General features: G+C 41.1%; 1 protein-coding gene across 1 annotated transcript in view; it reads left to right on the top strand.

Moving 5' to 3' along the window:
• The first annotated feature begins 370 nt into the window (after positions 1–370).
• The window catches only part of LOC139475591 (inositol polyphosphate 5-phosphatase OCRL-like), a 39,079-nt gene continuing 18,212 nt past the window's right edge, over positions 371–21,237 (top strand). The window contains exons 1-14 of the mRNA XM_071258783.1: positions 371–374; positions 891–933; positions 3,003–3,098; positions 5,897–6,007; positions 7,644–7,758; positions 8,325–8,435; positions 13,051–13,158; positions 14,119–14,189; positions 14,919–15,030; positions 15,397–15,506; positions 16,879–17,014; positions 18,903–19,013; positions 19,790–19,858; positions 21,130–21,226. Of these exons, the coding sequence (XP_071114884.1) occupies positions 371–374; positions 891–933; positions 3,003–3,098; positions 5,897–6,007; positions 7,644–7,758; positions 8,325–8,435; positions 13,051–13,158; positions 14,119–14,189; positions 14,919–15,030; positions 15,397–15,506; positions 16,879–17,014; positions 18,903–19,013; positions 19,790–19,858; positions 21,130–21,226 (1,294 nt within the window). The remainder of the gene's footprint in view (positions 375–890; positions 934–3,002; positions 3,099–5,896; positions 6,008–7,643; positions 7,759–8,324; positions 8,436–13,050; positions 13,159–14,118; positions 14,190–14,918; positions 15,031–15,396; positions 15,507–16,878; positions 17,015–18,902; positions 19,014–19,789; positions 19,859–21,129; positions 21,227–21,237) is intronic.

Consider the following 21,237-nt stretch of genomic DNA (forward strand, 5'->3'; position numbering starts at 1 on the left):
ATTCTTGTCATAATATGGGAATTAAAGGGTCAGTTGGTCAGACTCGGTGACTTGGTTCATTGTGTCTCATCGTAATCGGATGACGCAGGTCTTTGCTCATAATATCAACCACTGGATTGTCTTGTCCAGACTCGACATTTACAGGCAGTCGTAATGTAGCTTCAATATTGCTGATTGCGGCGTTTTACAACAAACATAATACTTAAAATGAGTACTATGTTTTAAAAATGAACAATATTTACACTATTTACCCCGTTTTGGGTTGGTTACAATAGATCGTCAATAAGAACGCTCACCTGCTAAATTAAACATATACATGTCATGGTTAAATGGTCGTCGTGCATAGGAAGGTCCTGGATCGATTCCCCGCATGGGTACGATGTGTGGAGCTCATTCCTGGTGTCCCCTGTCGTACTGGGATAGTGCCAAAAGCGGCGTAAAATCATACTCACTCAATATCTACTTGTGACGTTTTTAACAGTGAGGTGAGGTGAAATTGGGTTTAACGTCGCGTCCATTTTTTTTAACAGTAAGTAAGGAAGTAGTTTGGGTTGTACACACCAAACGCTATACCTTATCGTTACACAACATACATGCACTTTAACATTATATCAATAATTCATTGCTTGGTGAGGTGAGGTGAAATTGGGTTTAACGTCGCGTCCATTTTTTTTTAACAGTAAATAAGGAAGTAGTTGGGTTGTACACACCAAACGCTATACCTTATCGTTACGCAACATACATCCACTTTAACATTATATCAATAATTCATTGCTTGGTAGCTGAATTTGCTTCCGCGTGTGGAGAATTTATGAGTGTCTTTGTTTGCTAAGTTTCTTTGGTGTATGTGTCATGATATTGGGTGGGCGATACATGCTGAACGTTTTGAGCCGTGGACTCCATTGAAAGGAATTCAACTGAACTAGTTCCTAGGTTCGTAACGTGTCTTCTATTCAATGTTCGTATTGGTCGGGGTTCACCTTCCATTCTTCATGAAGTCACAGTTTTTCTCATAATTTGTTAGTGAGTGAGTGAGTATGGTTTTACGCCGCTTTTAGCAATATTCCAGCAATATCACGGCGTCGAACCCGGGTCTTCGGCGTGACGAGCGAACGCTTTAACCACAAAGCTACCCGACCGCCCCCATAATCTGTGAGTAGAGTGTAAATGGGGTTTAACGGTTCACCGTTATTGTACTTATAGAGCGCCGTGTATGCACGTGTGTGTCTGCTTGTACTAGTCCGGCATCAGACACAGAATACTGTCTCCGAGCCGACCAATCCTTGTGTTATCCCCTTCATGCCTTGGGCCAGGCAGGGAAGCAACAAGTACCATCGTTTAACGTCTTTTGGTATGACGCGGTCGGGGATCGAACCTCAGACCTTCCGCTTTCCCGACAGACGCTCTTTGCACGGAGGCGGTTTCTCATTGCTTTTAAGTGAGTAAGCTTTGTCATATTACCGCATTTATTTCTGTAAGTTAAGTTATGTTTTGGGTTACTATCCACGTGTGTCTTCATAAACATTGCAGTTATAACACATATACGCTTGAAGACGAGGGGTGGTGAGCTGACCTAGTGGTTACAGTGTTGGTTCTTCTACCCGAATGCACGGGTGAACAAGTCGTCTAAGGCGCCGCGATTCGCTGTGCAGAGTTGCCTCCCTTGGCCCACCAGAAGCCTGTATTTGTGGGTTCCAATCACGGTTCGCACCGACTATGTTTATCAGCACCATACCCGTGCTCGTGGGTTTTACCAAAGTGGTAAACTTCTAAGACCTACATCACTTGGGGCTTTCCTCTCACATCAAGTTAAGGGACACTCACTCACTCACTCACTCACTCACTCACTCACTCACTTTAACCTTTCATTGCATTGAGTTGTCATTATCTGACCACAGACGATCAGGTCGAATGTAAATCGGCAAATTAATGGGAAAACGTGCGATCCTTCTAGTATTGCCGTTTTGCCGAGCATCAGCTGATAAGTGTGTGCATTACCCTCGCCGGGCTATAACTCACACTATCCATGCTTTGTGTATTTTTCTTAAAGTATTCATCTTTGTTTTATAGAAACTGGCGTTAAATAATATGAAACTCCCAAACTACAGTAAACAAGAGGTACTTACATTTTCCGGTCACGAAATAGTCGGGAACGGAAACAAACATGACCGTCAAGACCTTTCGAAACATCCTAGTTTCACGTCTCATACGGTCTTTTGTCTTTTGTTAGGCCACAGTGACACCATTACCTTCAACAACACAAAGCTATTTCATTATAATAATTTTGTTTATAATATTGATGCGCTTTTCCGCGGTATGGAAGCATTCTGACTGTACCAGAAACGCTGTGACAATTACTCGTGACGGTAATATAGTAAAGCGAGTCCTTGCATTGTGTGATGAGGAAGTATAATAATTTATTTTAAAGTGAAATATTTATTTACATTATATCAAGAAGTTTTGTGAAAACCCGATGGGAAGTACGAATGGTATTATATATCTGCATCCCTTCGATGCGGGCAGGCCCCGTCTTCGGAAATGACCGCACCTTGTACCCTTACGCGAGGATAACTATGTTTCGCACACCGTTAATGTGAAGAAAATACGCTTTAATACATCGGCTTTAAATATAGAAACTAACAAATGCCCCAACTTTCATCTGTACCATTTTGCAACAGAAACGTTGAGCGGACGTTCGTTACTTGTAATGATTCATTTCATTATACAGTGAGTGAGTATGGTTTTACGCCGCTTTTAGCAATATTACAGCAGTATCACGGCAGGGGACACCAGAAATGGGCTTCACATTGTACCCATGTCGGGAATCGAACCCGGGTCCTCGGCTTGACGAGCGAACGCTTTAACCACTAGGCTACCCGACCGCCCCCATATCTTTATACAAACTGGTGTGGAAAACATAGATACCATTGTGCCTGAGGTGTCGGGGAAGCTAATCGCTGTTAAAAAATATTTTAAAATCGTTTCAATATTATCGCCACCAGGAAGGAAGAGCCTGGCGCTACAACACAGTGTGTCAGCAGGAGAATGGAAGCGGTTGGAGAAGAAGGAGAGGAATATATACAAAGAGACCAGTTGAGGTAATGATTTCACCGAATTTACATGAAAGGGGACCAATGCATTACAGATGCACCAACTAGTGCTTTAAGGACATGGCACTGTTTCACGGAACGATCATAGCCTCATGACTGTCGTGTGTCATTGACGAAATATGAATGTTTCAACCGTCGTAACACTATTATTGCAATGTGAAACGGCCCTTGAAGGAAGCGATTGTAGCGTTACGATTAGGTTATGTTCTAGCTATATATATGAGAGTGAGTGAGTGAGTATGGTTTTACGCCGCTTTTAGCAATATTACAGCAATGTCACGTCGGGGGACACCAGAAATGGGCTTCACACATTGTACCCATGTCAGGTATCGAACCCGGGTCTTCGGCGTGACGAGCGAACGCTTTAACCACTAGGCAACCAGGCCACCCGACCACCCCTCTATATATGACACCTGTAGAGACAAGAGTATGAAATAGTTATGTCACTAATTCCCTTTCACAGAATATATATATGGGCTGGTCTCCTCTACTGACTTAGTCTGGTTGTACTGAACAAAGCGTAGTATCTAGGGTTTGTAATACTCCGTATTTCTAGTATCCGTGAATAACCGTCCTTCCCCTGATTGTCTAGCTACTTTAATGCCTAGTGTTTCAAATACTCCGTTTTTCTAGTAATCCGTTGATAACCAGCCTTCCCGTGATTGTCCAACTATTTGGGAATTTCCTTGTTCAGTCAAAGTGACTGAATGTTTAGTCGATCAGACTAGTTTGATATTCAGACGTACTTGTCTATTTTGTAGTCTAAGTGACTTATTTTAGGGATAGGCACTCTGTGTTTTCTCCTGTCATTTAACCCAGCGGAGGTTATTCACTCATCTGAGTTAATTGACTCAGCGGGGCGGTCGGGTAGCCTAGTGGTTAAAGCGTTCGCTCGTCACGCCGAATACCCGGGTTCGATTCCCGACATGGGTACAATGTGTGAAGCCCATTTCTGGTGTCCCCCGCCGTGATATTGCTGGAATATTGCTAAAAGCGGCGTAAAACTATCCTCACTCACTAATTGACTCAGCTGTTAATTTGTCTACGCATCTGGTCGGTATCTTGTCAAAGTGTGGTTTTTGCTACTCTCATTTTAATACTGTAATACATTTGCTTAGTTAAGCCGCTGTGTATTTGCTCTGATGTAATTAATCATTGATCTTGTCAGCGCAGATTGAGTTTATCTGATCTTTTATTGTCATCTATTAGTACAGTTAGCTGTTATTGATAAACCTGTGAACATAGCACGTTTTCATTACTACTTTATTCTTGTTTTATGACACCCCTGATCAGACGACCAATACACCAGTTTGAGTAGTTGGTTGAGATTGGTACATTCTGACAACACATCCATGACGGTGTGCTTAGACAGAAGGCGACCTCTTAACCACCAAAGCAACAACAACAACATAATAATGTGCATTTATTACACTAGTTCTTCCGAGAAATGTCATGCATTAAAGTCCGTCATTGCAAAGGTTCGAGTTGGGTGGTTTCTTAAAAAAACGTGCCCGACCACAGGAACAAATAAACACATTCCTATCAGACCCACACTGATATTAAAAGCATAACTTAACGAAACACATATGAACTACGAATAATTTGATTGAATATACAATCTCTTGATATGACGAGTACACAAATTATTCTAATCTTATTTAAATGTTCTTATATAATTCTTCTTTAATCTTATTAAGTAAAAACAAATATCCTCCCCATGGTGATTCAGAGTGTACCTACACCTTGTGAGAACCCGGACCTGATTATAATGAGATTCATCTCCATGTCATCTCGAAGCAAATAACTGTTTGTTCGTGTTACTCTATTCTGAGGCAGAATTGGTCCCTAGCAACCCATGCTTGTCGTACGAGGCGACTTAATCGGATGGTTAGACTAGTGACTTGGTTCATTGCGTGTCATCGAAACCCGGCGCCGTGCATCCTTGCTCATTCTATCCATCACTGGAATGTCTCTTTCAGACTCTATTGTTTACAGGCTGCACATCATGAAGATGGAATTTTGCTGAGTACGACGTTTGATAAAAACAGGCACAACAAACCAATGGCCAAGCGATATAGGGAATGTACGTGCAAGGATCCACTGGTCGTGGATGTAAATCTCACATTTGTCCAAATTTGTTTCTTGTCCACATCCGTCTCGTGGTAAAAAAATCATCTAATCCCTTTGTCATTTCCCTCCTCCCCCTAAATAAAACCGACACGCTTTGAAACTGAAATAGACGTACTGCTCAAACCGGCATTAAACCAACTTATATTATTATAGGTGAAATTGCACACTCACCTTTAGACTGATATGAACATAGTTTATTCATTCAGTGACCTCACAGAGCTTTTATTTTCGTGAATGGGCAAATTTTCAATGTATTTATGAAATTTATTATTGACGTCAGTATGTGTCAATGCGTCAGAATGAAAGAACTCCAGAAAGTCTTATTTTCGATTACATATTACATAGATATAGTATGTCCTGACTCACCAAATACATGATAATAAAAACATTTTAAATTATGTAGGCATTGCTTCGGTGATACCGTTCAGCGTCAGACAACAAACAAATACTTACCTTTTGTGTGAGTGGCGGGTACTACCGGAAGGGCGGGACATGCTTCCCCTTTTCGCGAAGACGTCACCACTGATTTGTAGTGATCGATTCACATAATTGTCACCATTAATTTTGCATTCTACAGCAAATGGAATCTGTTTCAGTGGATAGTCGAGACTGGTTATTCTCTGGCGTTAATGTTTTGTAGTCATTGTCGTTTACAGATTCTTCAGGGTATTTTGCGGCACTTGGAATGTAAACGAGCAGTCCCCAATGGAATCCCTGGGCACTTGGCTGGAGAAGGACGATGAACCACCAGACATATATGCTATAGGGTAAACATCCCACCCGTCCTCTCCATACTTCTTTAACTTTGAGCCGATTGAGTGTGATTCTGACTCTGTGTGTTTGTTGTTTAACACCACACTCAGCAATATGTCAGCTACATGACGGTGGTTTGTAAATAGAGAGAGAGATTCTTTATTTCCTCCAGATGTCATTTCGAAGATCCCAATGAAAATGTATTCAACTGCACGAGGTTACCAATAAAAAGGGAATAACATATTTACAATTATACACAGTTTATCAAATTCTAATATGAAGACAGATATCCACTAAAAGATATATATCAAAAGATGCTTTATGCGAATTGTAGTATGATAGTTACCCAAGTGTGTTGATCCAGATTGTGAGTACATTTTGTTTCAGCCCCCCAAGAGAATGATAACATATCTGTTTCGTCTTGCATTTCAAAATCAACATATTTTTGAACGTCAAGTAAGTCAGTGAGAGAAGAGAAAAACTAATTTCTTTTTTATATAAACGCTTCACAGCTGTACATGGATGGCAAGTTTCTTGTCAACAGTTACCTACGATACTGCGATAGACTATCGATAGTTTCGATAGATGCAATACAATAAAACACATTGCAAACTAGTTATTATCATCATGAAATTTGCCATTCGTTTTTCAATCAGAATGTATTGGTATTTTATAATAATGTGTGTCAATTAACAGAACTTTCTTCATGTACTCTTGAATACTTCCATAGCAATCTGTATTTAAACTGCCCATATAGTCAACCTACATGTAATGTATGTAAATTGTTGCATTTGTTTGGAAATATGCTATTGATACTGTAAAGTATGAAATCGTTCCAAAAACACTACGACCGTCTGTTGGATACAGTGTACGTGTTCAGAGACGGATGTTACCATTATGAATACATGTATCTCCATGTCAATCTCATTTCTTGCTCCGACTAAATACTAGATCAGGAAAGTGACGTTCAGAATGTGTTTTCTAATCATGATTCCCCCAAGTGGTTAAAGCGGGGTATTCCGAACGAAAGTTACGGGTTGTACGACTGATTCCGTCAAAGACATCTCTCGCTTCAATGAACGTGTACAGAAGAGACTTTCTATAGTCCGTGGGAAGTACTGCCATACAATCTCAGCCATCTGTTAGATATTCCAGAACCAAGATCTGATTATAATGAAATCGATCTCGATGTCTTCTCGAAGCAAATAACTGTAGCTCTCTTCCGAGGCAGAATTGGTCCCCATCAGCCCATGTTCATGATAAAGAGATGACTAACTACGATCGGGTAGTTACAATATGTTACTTAGCTGATTGTGTGCCACCCTGCCCCGTAGGTTCTGCACGTGCAGTCCATCAGCGTTTAACCGCGATTATTTAGCTGAAATAATGCTACCTTGTTCTTCGATGACAAAATCTCAGATGAGGTAAATAACTTTAACGGGTACTACCGGTAGGGCAGAACATGGTTACCCTTTTGGCAAACACCTGGTGTCATCACTTTCAGTGATCCATTCAAAAACACGGATTGGAATTTGTTTCGTTGGATAATTGATAATTGGTTATATTTTGGCTTTGACGTTTTACATGTAATTATTTGTCAATCACCTCCATATTTACGTCAGTACTACTTGATAAATGTATCGACTATAGATTCCAAGAACTAGACATGAGCATAGATGCTATGCTATCTACCGACTCCAAGAAGGAAGCGGAATGGGAGGATGCTGTTAAGACCTACCTCCACCCAAAAGCAAAGTATATTAAGGTAGAGTGTATGAACCTTTGAGTATATTAATCACTGATTTCATCTAAAAGTCGACCTAAATAGAGTATTCATCCATTTTGATGGTGGCTAAAATGAAGCAAAAAAATGGTTATTTGAAGTTGGATGGAATGTGGAATTGTTTACTATCCCTCAAACAACTAATTGATTCATACCATAAAAACAAAGGTCGTGTCATTAAACTTCTTGACTGGTGGCATCATGCATAACTTTGCCTCTTAATGATTTATGCATTTCTAATGAGCACAGCCTAAGGGTGTGCCCTGAATCCACATTCTATCCAACATCAAAGTTGGTTCAGTTGGTTGAGGTTCCCTTTGTGTGTTATGTGTGATGACCGACTTGAACCGCGGACCTTGTTTCGACTCCATCTTAGGTACAAAGTATGAAGCCCATTTTAGGTGTCTCCCCCGTGATATGTCTGGAAAAGTGCAAATTGCGGCTCTCAGTATCTTTGGATTGGAAACATTGTCGTTTATGTATATACTTGGTTGGGTTTGATAATTTGTTTCCTTTCGTGATGTTCTGATTGTTTTGTTCTACCGAAGGTGAAGTCATCTCGACTGATGGGGATACTGCTGCTGGTCTACATACAGGAACAGCACATCCCCACTGACGTAGACGCCGAACAAGTGGCCACAGGCATCATGGGGTTCATGGTAGGGCATTGTATAACATCTTGTACAGGTAGAAGAAACGCTATACTGATCAAACAGAGATGATACTCAGAGGATCAAGGAGAGGGACTGTGTTTCGAGGCCTCTGGAAGCTGTAATTTGTATTTTGAATGACAACATACCTATACACGTGATTCATCAGTGGTAAAGTCTAAACGACTAAACCAAGCTGACAAGCTGTCAATAAAGCTTAAAATCCGTTCAAAGCGACGTTAATCTAAATAAATAAATAAATAAAAGCAACAAAACCCTTTTCATAATCATAATAAATCTCAACTAAAAGCATTGTACAATGGTGGGGGTGGGGATTGGGTGGAGGGGGGCCTATTTCAAAGCATTTGGCGCAAGCCTCCGGATACCACTAATACAAATGTCCCATACTTGCTTTTCCAATATGGCTAGTATGAATGTTCACTAGTTTTGCAAGCGTTAATTAAGCAGCAACCATTTTTTAGAGTATGATACCTATTTTAGAAGTACATGTAAAGGCAGCTGCCCTACCCACGAAAACTTGTGGTTCGTGTTTAAGAACTGCTGAGGCTGGTCAGGGAGTGAGGTGGTCCTTTTTGACGATCCTGAATAGGTTAAAGTAGGAGTTTGAGATTGTACGTGAACTTCTTTGTTTTTGTCTGTATACTTAACATTTGAGGATTTTGTATTCATGTTCAATATTGGGGCAATGCACTGAACATCTAGTTCAGGTGTGTAAATCAATGGAAGGGAATTAGATTGCTTTTGAACGATATTAGATCATCGATATACCTGAAGCTTAAGTTTAACTTCTTGGCCAAATTATCTTGTTTTGACTTTTCCAATCCCCCAAAACATTCCGATTCATATGCGTAAAGAAACAGATCTGCAAGAAGTGGAGCACAATTGGTGCCCATGGGGATGCCTACTTTTTGCCTAAATGTCATACACCAAATTGTACGTAGATGTTATCAATGAGGAAGTCCAGCATTTCACATATTGCTTTCTCAGTAAACTTCAGATGGCATTTGCTTTCAATTGTCCCGAACCTCTGAATATAGATACGTAACTGTATCTGTGTTCACCACGTTTTGTAACAAATGCCATCGTGGATTAAGGAATGAGCTTTCCCCTTAAGTTCATCATGTGGGATAGAGATGTACAAAGTTGATAGACCTTAGTTCTTTTCTGAGATTGCAAAAAGGTCAAGCAAATCTTTTAAGTTTTTGAGAATCCACATGACATTAATTCCACTTGTCTCAAATACTTTCGGTGAAATGTATTATGGATTATAGTTAGTGTTTGAGACAGGGATGTAGTGGTAAATTTGCTGGACCCAGCAATATATGTCTATTTGTACGGATTTTTATGGAGCTTTGGAATCCAGTACAAAAGAGGTATGTGCATGTCTTTAGGTTAGAGTCAAGTCAAAAGTTGACAGTACTGATTTATGGTTTGGGCACTTTTCTTCCTCAAGTAACATACTGGCCTTATATGGCCTTTCCTTCCTTTGCAAACTACTCAAACTCCGGAAGGGAAAGTAAATGCACTGCTGTTTCACAGTCACATGTGTAATGAACACACAAATTGTATGCAGGATATTGAATATGTTAGAATTTCATTTACAAAACATGAAGACTTTTAAAAGAGTTATGTGCTACAGTGAGTTTACAGCATGATATAAGTATGTAAGAACATGATCAGTGACATTTGGCATTGTAAAGATGATGTGTATTGCATCAGTGTTTTGTGTTTGTCATTTAACGTCGCACTAGTCCACATTCCAGCTGTATGGCGGCTGTCTAACATATATGTAATGTCAGGACTAGACAATCCAGTGTTTATCATGAATATTGATTTATGCATAGGCCTATACAATTGGGATTCAGTGGTTTGAATCAACCAAATAGCGAGCTTGACCATCGTCTCATGATATAGTCGGAATTGTAAATCGACTCTGCTTTATGCAGAGATTTGTTTTGGCTGAAGAAACGATTTTGTCGCTTTATTACCACAAGCATGGGTCGCTGAAGACCACTTCGTCCCCTGATCTTCACGGGAATAGAATTGTCAATTGCTTCCAGAGTAAAATATCACATGACATGAGAAGGAAGTTCCTCCATTCATGAAATTTTTCACTTCTGTTTTGTTTGCAAACTAAGGATCAAAGCTCTCTTGCTGTTCTTTTTTCAACAAACTCTAACATCCCTCACGAACCTGTAGGATTGAATTCTTCAATGTCACATGGACATGCACTAAAATTCTGAATTGTCCACAATATTAATTTATACTATATGTGACCTGCTAATCGACAGGTAATGCCTCTGGCAGGGTTAGAAATCGGCACTATTTGAATAGTCCTTGCCAAAGTGCTCAATAGCTAAGGTATCCTAAGGACAAGGAAACATTTGCCCTTTATAATGGGTTTGCTTTGTTCTAAGTAAAAGGACTAGTTAGGACTAGGCTAAAACTGTTGTTTTCTACAAAGGCCTACAAATAAATGAAATGGTTGTTCAGTACTTCATGATAAGATCGTGCAACTGATCTAGAAGCCACTCGCTGCTGAAAAGAGCATTTACTTTTACCAGTCATCGAAGAAAGCCATTAAAAGTTGCATAACTTCAGCAATACCTCGCATACCGAGAACAATCTTCGCCTATTATTCCATTCAGAGAGGGGAACTCAATTCGTATACCAAATAAAAGCAACAAAACTCTTTCACATTCAATAGAAATCTCTACTAAAAGCAGAGTCGATTGTACCAAATTATGAGCATGTGTTTATGAATCACTAACAAATAGTGATGATATCAGGTGTTCGGCCCCCCCCCCCCCCCCCCCCCCCCCCCAACCCCCCCCCCCCCCTCCTCGATTGTACCAAATTATGAGCATGTGTTTATGAATCACTAACAAATAGTGATGATATCAGGTGTTCGCCCCCCCCTACTACAATCCTTTAAAAAAAGGTGTATCTGTGAATGCACCCACTGTTCAAACAACAGAAAACATAAACTCTTCGATTGCCATTTAGAAGTTGTGAGAACAATAAGACGTAACTTTTATGGATAGCAACTTCTTTATTGTTTGTAACGACGGGGCGAATGCCGAGTATGTGCATACATATGCTAAGTCTATATACACGGGCTGATATGTTCACACAGGGCGTGATCAGTGTACACAGCTGGTGGGGTAGACGAGAAAGAAGGCAACTGAGCTGTAATGAAAGCAGTGATGGGTGATGTCTTGAAAGCAGAGTAGGGTAAAACCGCAACACACAATATATCAATTGTAACCTGGTGCCCACGGGTGCTTCACTAAAGGATGAATATATATCACTCATCTTTCGGTCGTTGTTATTGTTTTTTATGTAACAACATGAAACTTTTTGGCTAAAACCTTTTTTGTTGCTTGTAGTAACATTTACGGGGTATTCCTTGTACCATCGATTGTGTGGTACAAGGGGCGGGGATTTAACTCGTCTTTCGAAAAGACAGTAGTATCGAGGTTGCAAGACTTAATGGATCGGCTACTTGGTAGATAGCGTGTATCCGACGGTGCGGGACGTTCTCATGCAGCTGGACTATTAGACATACAGATATCCTGAACCGTTGGAACTCGTTGTGGTCGTCAGCTTTGCTTGGATCCGGTGTTTTCTTTTGTTTGATAAAATTATTGACTTAAATTAGTGATGTGGCTGATTGTGTGTCATCATGGACCGAACCACCGAGTATTTGCTCCTCCTGTCAACCACCAGTTTGTCTGGCCCAGACTTCAACGTTTACACTTCATCGTTGCAATACCACCGAAAGTTAATGATATTTTATGCATTTTTATTAATCTCTATTTGAGCATTGGCATATATTGGCCTGTTGTTATGACCATCACTTATGAAGGTTTATAATGCATGGTAAATTAAGGCCTTAAAATAAACATTGACAAACATCGATGGAAAATGTTGACAGGATATTCTTGAGTTGAGTTAGTGTGTGATCCGATTCGATGTATTTTAACAACTCTTCGGAATGTGTAAGTGTGATGATATTGCTTTTTTCACAAATTGCTTATTTTCAATAAAATTATATAGGCCACGCTACACGGGTTTCGGTTCTATGGTAGACGTGTGTAGAACATTTCCAAATTTAACGCATCCGTGACTAAAATGTTGTCTGATGCAATTCCCCATTTTGACTTGAACCAAATGTTCCCGTGTTTTTTTCAGGTGAACAATTGACTTGCATTTGCGCGTGTTTGTGATGGTGTCGCCGGCGGGGCTTGTTACGCTCACCTTTTTGCGAATACGTGGTATTATCACTATATGACAGTGATTCATAAACACATGCTTGTGATATAGTCGGAATTGAACAAAGGATTCAGCTATAAGTATATATTTCTTATGATTATGGAAATGTTTTAAGTCTCTTTAATTTTTCAGGAAACTTCAGATGATATTTACATCCCTTTTGACAAATTGTGCTGAATCTTTAGAGACAAATATGTAACCCTGTCTAAGGTTTCCCCATTTAGTGACAAATACCATTCACTCACTCACTCACTCACTCACTCACTCACTCACTCACTCTTCGGGGAAATACGCTAGTAACCCCAGACGGTGGATAAACGTGTTTCAGGGGAACAAGGGCGGCGTGGGTATTCGGATGACCATCTGCAACACGTCTATTTGTTTCATCAACTCTCATCTCACAGCCCGCGAGGAGGAGATAGAGAGGAGGAATCAGGTACACATTCTTTTTATTAATAATTACTGATCAAGCCACCTGATTTATGACGTCATCGCGAAGTCAGTCAATCATACGTCACAATTAGCCTTGTTCATACTTTGAGCTACCAAGCGTGTGAACGTCCAAAAATTATTTTAGAAATCATACACACTGTTTTTTAGAATCCAGACATTTGATTGGCCAATCGTTGTATAAACTCTGTTTGGTCGTTATGACGTCACGGGGACACTTTTGGCCCTCTCTTCAAAGGCACCGCATTTAGCTGTGCCGAGTTGCGTCCCATCAGCGTAACAGAAACCTACAATAAGAGTTAGTGAGTGAGTGAGTTGGGTTTAACGCCGCTTTTAACATTATTCGAGTTATATCACGGCGTGTCAGCTTAATGTGGGAGGAAAGCCCGAAGTGATGCAGGTCTCAGACGTTTACCCCTTCGGTGAAACCCACGAGCACGGGTATGGTGCTGACAAACCTAGAAACATAATCCGGGTGAACCGGGATTCGAACCCAGAACGTAGGTTTCTGGCGTGTCCAGGGGACGCAACTCTGCACAGCGAATCGCGGTGCCTTAGACGAGTGGGCCACCCGTGCCCCCTCCTACAATAAGAGCATCCGTACCAATGAAAAATTCAAAAGTGTGTCCATAAAGGTGTTTAATGTTATTATTCAAATGTGCACATCAAATGACAAATGGCTGGAATTTGCTTACATTAGCACGAATTCATTAAATCCCGGTCTATCTGGAATCCAACACAGCAAATAATCTTAGTGTCCGAACTCTATGTATTACATTCAAAGCAAGTTAAAGAACATCCACAATTGGAAGGCGGTGCAATAACTTATCTTTGGGTGTGCAAGTTCGTAAATAACAAATGTTTCTGTCTTCTTGGACGCACATTTTCTCATTGGTAGGCCTTGCAGGAAGCTCAGTATTGTTTTTCTGGCGTTGTTGTGTTTCAGGATTATCGTGACATTTCCTCCAAGATGACATTCAAACAGTTCTCGCCGCCAATGACACCTGATGACCATGAGTGGGTGAACCATTGTTTGAGAGTGAGTGAGTTGGGTTCAACGCCGTTCTGAACAGTATTTTAGTTGCTTTACGGCGTGTCATCTTATTATTGGGTAGAGCCAATATCATACAGATTCGTATACTTTGGTAATCAGGACCGCCTCCGTGGTCTAGTGGTAGAACGTCCCCCCGGAGAGCGGAAGGTCCGCGGTTCGATCTCCGGCCCCGTCATACCAAAAGTCGTTGAAAGATGGTACTTGTTGTTACCCTGTCTGGCGCTCGGCATTGAGGGGCTAAAACATTGACTGGTCGTGGTCGACTCGGAGTCAGTATATTGTGTCTGAGTGGGGTATTTATGTTAAACTACGGCATGGTATCTCAGTGTGCTAGCACTAATAATCGGCATCAGTCCGGACTAGTACAATCAGCCACACACACGCGTATATGCACGTCGCTATATGAATGCAATAATCTTGGACGCGACGTAAAATCCAATATCACCTCACCTCATCTCACTTGGTAATCAGAGTAAATCTTTGATTCGAACCAACGATCATCCAATTCTGGCACTCGATGAGTCACTCATTCACCCAAGCATAACGTTTGAAACAGTTTCCTGATTTCTCGCTTGATACTCTCATTCATCCACTTCCCAACACATCCACAACTTCACTCACTCACTCAAACACCAACCCACTTACTACTTCATCTGATATGTTTTAAAAAATATATTAATCTTCTGTTGCAGCCTCATATTTTGGTTTGGAGATCTGAACTTTCGTATCGATGACATGCCTGCTAATGAACTGAAGAACAACATAGACAATAATCAGTACACAAGACTACTGTCACACGATCAGGTATCTACTTGTACTTGCACTTCCGGTTAAGCATTGGCAGCAATGTTGGTGTTAACGTCATTACCACGGTGTCCAGTTGATATTCGGTGTTAGACGTTATGTCCAGTAACCTATGGTGTTCGTGAGATCGGATCGGGTGCTCAGGCTCGGTCGATGGCGTGTCATCATGCCCCGACGGAGTTGATCGCTGCGTATGATCTCGTTTGTCTGTTCCAGACTCGATTATTTACAAACCGTTGTCATATAGCTGGAATATTGCTGAGTGCGGCATTAAACAACATACAAACATTGCACTTTGAACATTGCCAATGGCAAATGAAGCCAACAGAGAAACATGACCAATATTTTGAAACATCTCGTTTACAGTTGTGCAAGCTGCTGGGCAAGTCCGATGTGTTTGCCGGTTACACTGAGGGTGTCATCAATTTCCGTCCAACGTATAGGTACGATTCAGGCACTGACAACTGGGATACAAGGTAAACCACACATTTGAAGGGGGACTTCGTGATCTGATATTTGCTTCCTGGTCCTGACATAATGCTTGTTCGTTTATTAACGTCACAAAATAGTCCAGATGTAAGACGGCGGTCAGTGAGCAATCGAATTTGGACCGAAAACGTCAGTGCTTGATATCATGAGCATCGATGTACGCACAAGGGATACGATGATATGCATCAGCCAAGTCAGTGAGCCTGACCACACGATCCTGTTAGTCGCCTCTTACCACATGTGTGGGTTTCTGAAGATCAATTCTAACCCGGATCTTCACGCGTCCCAGACGTAATGATAAGTGCCATTGGTGAAACATAAATACACAAATATGCATAACTATATTTGGACAAAAGTCCTGTGAGGATTTTGAAATACTTGGCTTGCCAATTGCCTTGACCATACTTCCCTTCTCCGACCAGACATTATTGTTAATAGAATACTATTTAGTGTGTGCGTGCCCTTCAAACCTATCTTGTTGAAGAATTGGTCTTCAGCAACCCATGCTTGTCGTAATTCCGATTATCAGGCGGTTGACTTCCCTCGGAAACATAAGTGAGTGAGTTGGGTTTAACGCCTCTTTTAACATTATTCCAGTTATATCAAGGCGTGTCAGCTTAATGTGGGAGGAACGCCCGAAGTGATGCAGGTCTTAGACGTTTACCACTTCGGTGAAACCCACTAGCACAGGTTTGGTGCTGACAAACCTAGAAACATAATCGGGACGAACCGGGATTCGAACCCACAATCATGGGTTTCTGGCGTGCCCAAGATACGTGGAAACTCAAGACGTCGTCCATTTTATCAATGCATTTTTTTGTCATACAGCTATGGGAGTTCACGAAACAAGATAGTGCGACGGATAATTGTTGATAAATGTTGTATGTTACAATGTCGATAAACTGTTTGTGTTTTCAGATTTCAGTTATTGTATTTTTGATGAACGGAAATTTAACATGATAAGCCTGATAAGGACGTTACAGGAGTGCGCCACTTGTTAGCATCTGTTCTTCTGTACGTACATTGCTTTGTTGGAGCATGACACGCAAGATCATCTTGGTCTGTCTTGATGAAACGTCCCGTGAAGATTCCGGGTTAGAATTGATCTTCAGCAACCCATTTTTGTCGTAAGAACGGGTGGTCATGTTGGCAGACTTAGCTGATGCATATCATTGTATCCCAATTGCATGGATCCATGCGTATGATGTCAATCACTGGAATGTCTGGTCCAGACGCGATCATTTACAGACCGTGGTCATATAGCTGGAATATTGCTGAGCGCGGCATTAAACAACAAACAAACAAACAAAAACAAAAAATCTTGATAGAATCATTCCTGGCGTTATTTCCCGTCCACAGCGAGAAACGGCGTCCGCCAGCATGGTGTGACCGGATACTTTGGAAAGGTTCAGGGATTCGACAGCTGCGTTACAACTCCCATCCGGAACTGAAGATCAGCGACCACAAACCTGTCAGCGCCCTCTTTGATGCCGGGGTAGGTATTCTGCCGGTATTGCCCTTCAGCAAAAGTCCAGTTGTGTGTTGGGAGTACCTATGAAATACCACCCGTATTATATTTCAACTTTTGAAAGATATACGGAATCTAAACATACACAACATCTCAATACAAAAAGTTTAAACTGATTAACCATGACTTTGTTTGGCAACAAGCAAACACTATCTTTTTACGTAACTGGTGTGATTGGCGGATGCTACCGGAAGATCAGGACACACTTACCGTTTTTCGTCACCACTTGGTGTTATCACCGACTCCAGGTTATTCCTTTTTATAATTTTCACCGCTTCGTTTCCTTTTAGGCCAAGTGGAATCTGTTTCGGCGGATAATCGAAACTGGTTATTGTATTGTGTTGAGGTTTTGGGTTTCTATAGCGAAGTTGTTAGGATGGCCTTGTGGTTCAAGCTTCTGCTCGTGGTGCCGAAGGTCCGGGCTCTATTCCTTACATGGGATCAGTGTGTGAAGCACATCCATCGTGTACCTAGTCGTCACATGGATTGACTGCTGCAAACATCAGCGTAAATTCACACTTACTCGCTCACTACATGTATGACGAGTTGATACCAGAGACAAGAATAGTAAGCTTTGGTCAGGAAACCGTATACAGAATAGCTCCAAAATGTAGATGTAAAGGCCATAACAATTTCTATCATATTTAATGACGTGTAAAACGCATTCAGACATCACTTTTGGCTCCAGCTATACTCGTTTGTTAATAATGATTAGTCGTCGGGAAGATTGTACTATTTAATGTAAGCAGTCGTCAGAAAGTTACTATATTTAGATGCTAGCGTGGCGTGCAAACTGGGAATCAACACATCAACAAAGAAAGGTCACAAAATCATATTCACCGCATGTTTCCACGTTAAATCAGGATCGCAACCGCTGCAACTGTTCTCTGCAATCTATGACTCTCAAATCCCACGACTTTGTTATATGAAATTGATTGATTGAATGAGCGAGTGAGTGCGTTTAGATTTAATGTCACATCGGCAATATTTCAGCTGTATTGTGACAAGACCAATTAATGAATCAAGAATAGATGAGTTTTTAAAAACCTGTCGACAAGGGAGCGTAAAACAACTAGAGTATCATAGATTTGTATTTAAAACGAGGATTTATTCTTATGATATGACTATTAATAACATTAAATAATAAATATGAGCTATAGATCGCCTGGATGAAATTGAAAACAATAAATGTGGTGCTAGAAACGTTATTGTGGACCTTCGTCAAACTTGGTTAGGAAAAGTATTCAAATTACCTACTTAGGGCCACTGTCACAAATCGATGACTTTTCCATTAAAAGATAAAGAAATCAGAAAATTGCCTTTTCATATTGTGTAAGTATATATTCCAAAAAGTCTTTGAATTTGAAACTATCGCATTATATTTGGAAACATGAAATAAGTATGGTGTAGTTATTTCTTCCAATGAAATATTCCAATCATAATACTAAATCACGCTTGATACAACATGGGGTTATGCATCTTTGTGTGTCAGTGCATCTCTGGTTAATGGTGATGTATTTGACATAGCTGAGACATGCACAATCTTTATCATGCGCAACGCAACTCTTCATCGTATACATATCCGTATTGCTGCATAACGTAGGTATTCCTGCTTACGTCTTTGTAATGCAGAGATGAATGTACAGTGATGTTTCAGAGTGAATATGGGCAATATTAAGGCAACCTGTAAATAATCGAGTCTGGACTAGGCATAAATTTGACTGAAATAGGAACAAGGATTCATCCACATTGGTGCACATTGCACACAATCAGCCACAGAGGCTGACCACAAGTCACATCTTACCACCAGCAACTGGTTGCTGAAGACCTTTCTAACCCTGCCTTGGGGTTTCAGATCCGAGTGGGAGGAGATAGGAGTCACAGGACGCTCACCAAGGACGCCATGGGGGTTCTGGACAGGATAGAGGAGGAGTATACGCCACAGGTCAAGCTGAATACAACAGAGGTTGGTTAAACTACACAATCAAATCCATTTAGTCTATAGACCACGTTAATAACTGTCACGAGAATCTGGGCCCATGTTAGTTGACCATGTCAATGAACAACTATGGTAGTGGTGAGACCACGTCCAAGACGGTCCGCTGTCCGTTTCCAGACGTTGTAATTTGTGTCCAGTGTGAAATAGATTCATTATCACTGTATATTTATCTATTTTGTTTGTTTTACGCCACACTCAGCAATGTTCCAGCTATATGACGGCGGTCTGTAAATAATCGAGTCTGGACCAGATATTCAGTGATTGACATCATGAGCATCTTTCCACGCAATTGGGATACGATGACATGCATCAACCAAGTCAGCGAGCCTGACCTCCCGATCCCGTTAGTCGCCTCTTTCGACAAGCATAGTCGCCTTTTACGGCAAGCATGGATTGCTGAAGACCTATTCTACCCCGGATCTTCACGGGTCGTATATTCATAAACTACTTGATTGATATTCATTATATAAAACAAGGAAACAAACAACATCGTGTTTGAACGACTTAAATCAGATTTCATGGAACTGTCTTCAACCTGTTTCGTCAGGTAATGGCGTCATATTGTGAGTGATATAAGTTGTTAACAGATCTCGAGGGGTATATGGTGTGATCATGCTGTACCCTGTGTGTGAGCTATGGGTACATGGAACATAACTGCCGGCTCCTTAACTATTCAGAAGCTTGTATTTCCTTTGATCTTCCCAAAGTATCTATGTGTGTACTTACTGGTGTTTCCTTTTCAGTTTTACTTTGAGAATGTCAGGTTCATTGAACCACAACAGAAGGAACTAGCAATCACTAACACTGGACGGGTAGGTTGAAATTCAGCGTTTCGTCTATTGTGAAGGGCGCTGGCTGAAGCGTTCGATCATCATGCTGGGTTCGATTCCCCTCATGGGTACAATGTGTGGAACCCATTTCTTTCTACCCCTCGTAGAATATATTGCTAAAAGCGGCGCAAAATCATACTCACTCACTTCATCGTGAAACATCCACGTTGGGTCACTTTGGGGATACGTCCATGCACTTTAACCCACACTGGACAAGTATCCTACTGGTTATTGAAATGGTTCGTAGTGCTTGCCGTCAAACGGATCCTGCACCTGGACATTTAGCATCCTGCACCTTGAATATGGTAAGGGACAGGTCAGTTTTGAAAGGATGGGGATGGGATGGCGTGAGCGAGACATGAAAAAATACAGTTCTATTTTTTTCAAAAAAGAAAATGTTACTGGCGCGCGTTCGTTTGTGTGTGCGTGTGGAGTCATTAAAGAATGTTACATGCATTTGGGTTGGGCATGCACAAGTGGGAGGTCAGCAAATTACCAAATAGACCTAAGCCCAATTTTGCCCCATCCCCATAATAAATTACCAGTCCCGTGTAAAGATACTCTTTTACTGTATACTTGTAAAAGCCAATCAATTGTTGGCAAGGTAAATTACTCATTGTTACCATTGAATCTGTTGGTTGTGGTCAGATGTCTGAGAAAGCTGTCCAGCACCGGGTTATGTCATTATTGTGCAAGTAGACAAGACACCCTTGAACCTTTCCTGATATTTAGAAATGTGACGGCAGGCATCTGCATAGTACATGCTGACCTCTTGTCACACATGGTCATCTGGACTTGTATACTCTTTGGGAACTGCAGTTTGGGACTGTGGCGTAGTGACTGACCACTAGATAAGCTGTCTTAGGAATGTCTTCGATTGCTAACAATCACATTTCACAGACTATTGAACAATGTTGACGAGCAGGACGAACAACCTCCCTCGAAGCCATGCTCACCCAACACACCCACTGTTGTACGGACTTAATTTATTTGTTTTACTGTATTTGACATCAACAGGAATGGTGAACTAAGTTGTATATGAAACTAGGTTAAGGAAAATATGTGTGCGTAAAAAATGCGAAACTCAGCAGTAACTTTTGATGCCATGATCCTGACAGGCCAATACTGCCGGAAGAGCATGATGCATTATGTGAAAATCATATGTCCAGGATGCCTATGCAGCATATACGTATGGCTTAGCCTAACACATTTGTATGAAAAACTGCCTCTAACAGTTTTAATTTATATTGTAGGTACCCGTGGAATATAAGTTTATCAACGAGCTGGATGGCGTGAGATTTTGTATACCATGGCTGAACGTCTCCCCGATGAAACACACCGTGATGCCAGGTTGGTTCCAA

This window comes from Haliotis cracherodii, unplaced genomic scaffold (genome assembly GCF_022045235.1).
Source record: "Haliotis cracherodii isolate W230 unplaced genomic scaffold, xgHalCrac1.p SCAF_3, whole genome shotgun sequence".
Classification (NCBI taxonomy): Eukaryota; Metazoa; Mollusca; class Gastropoda; order Lepetellida; family Haliotidae; genus Haliotis; species Haliotis cracherodii.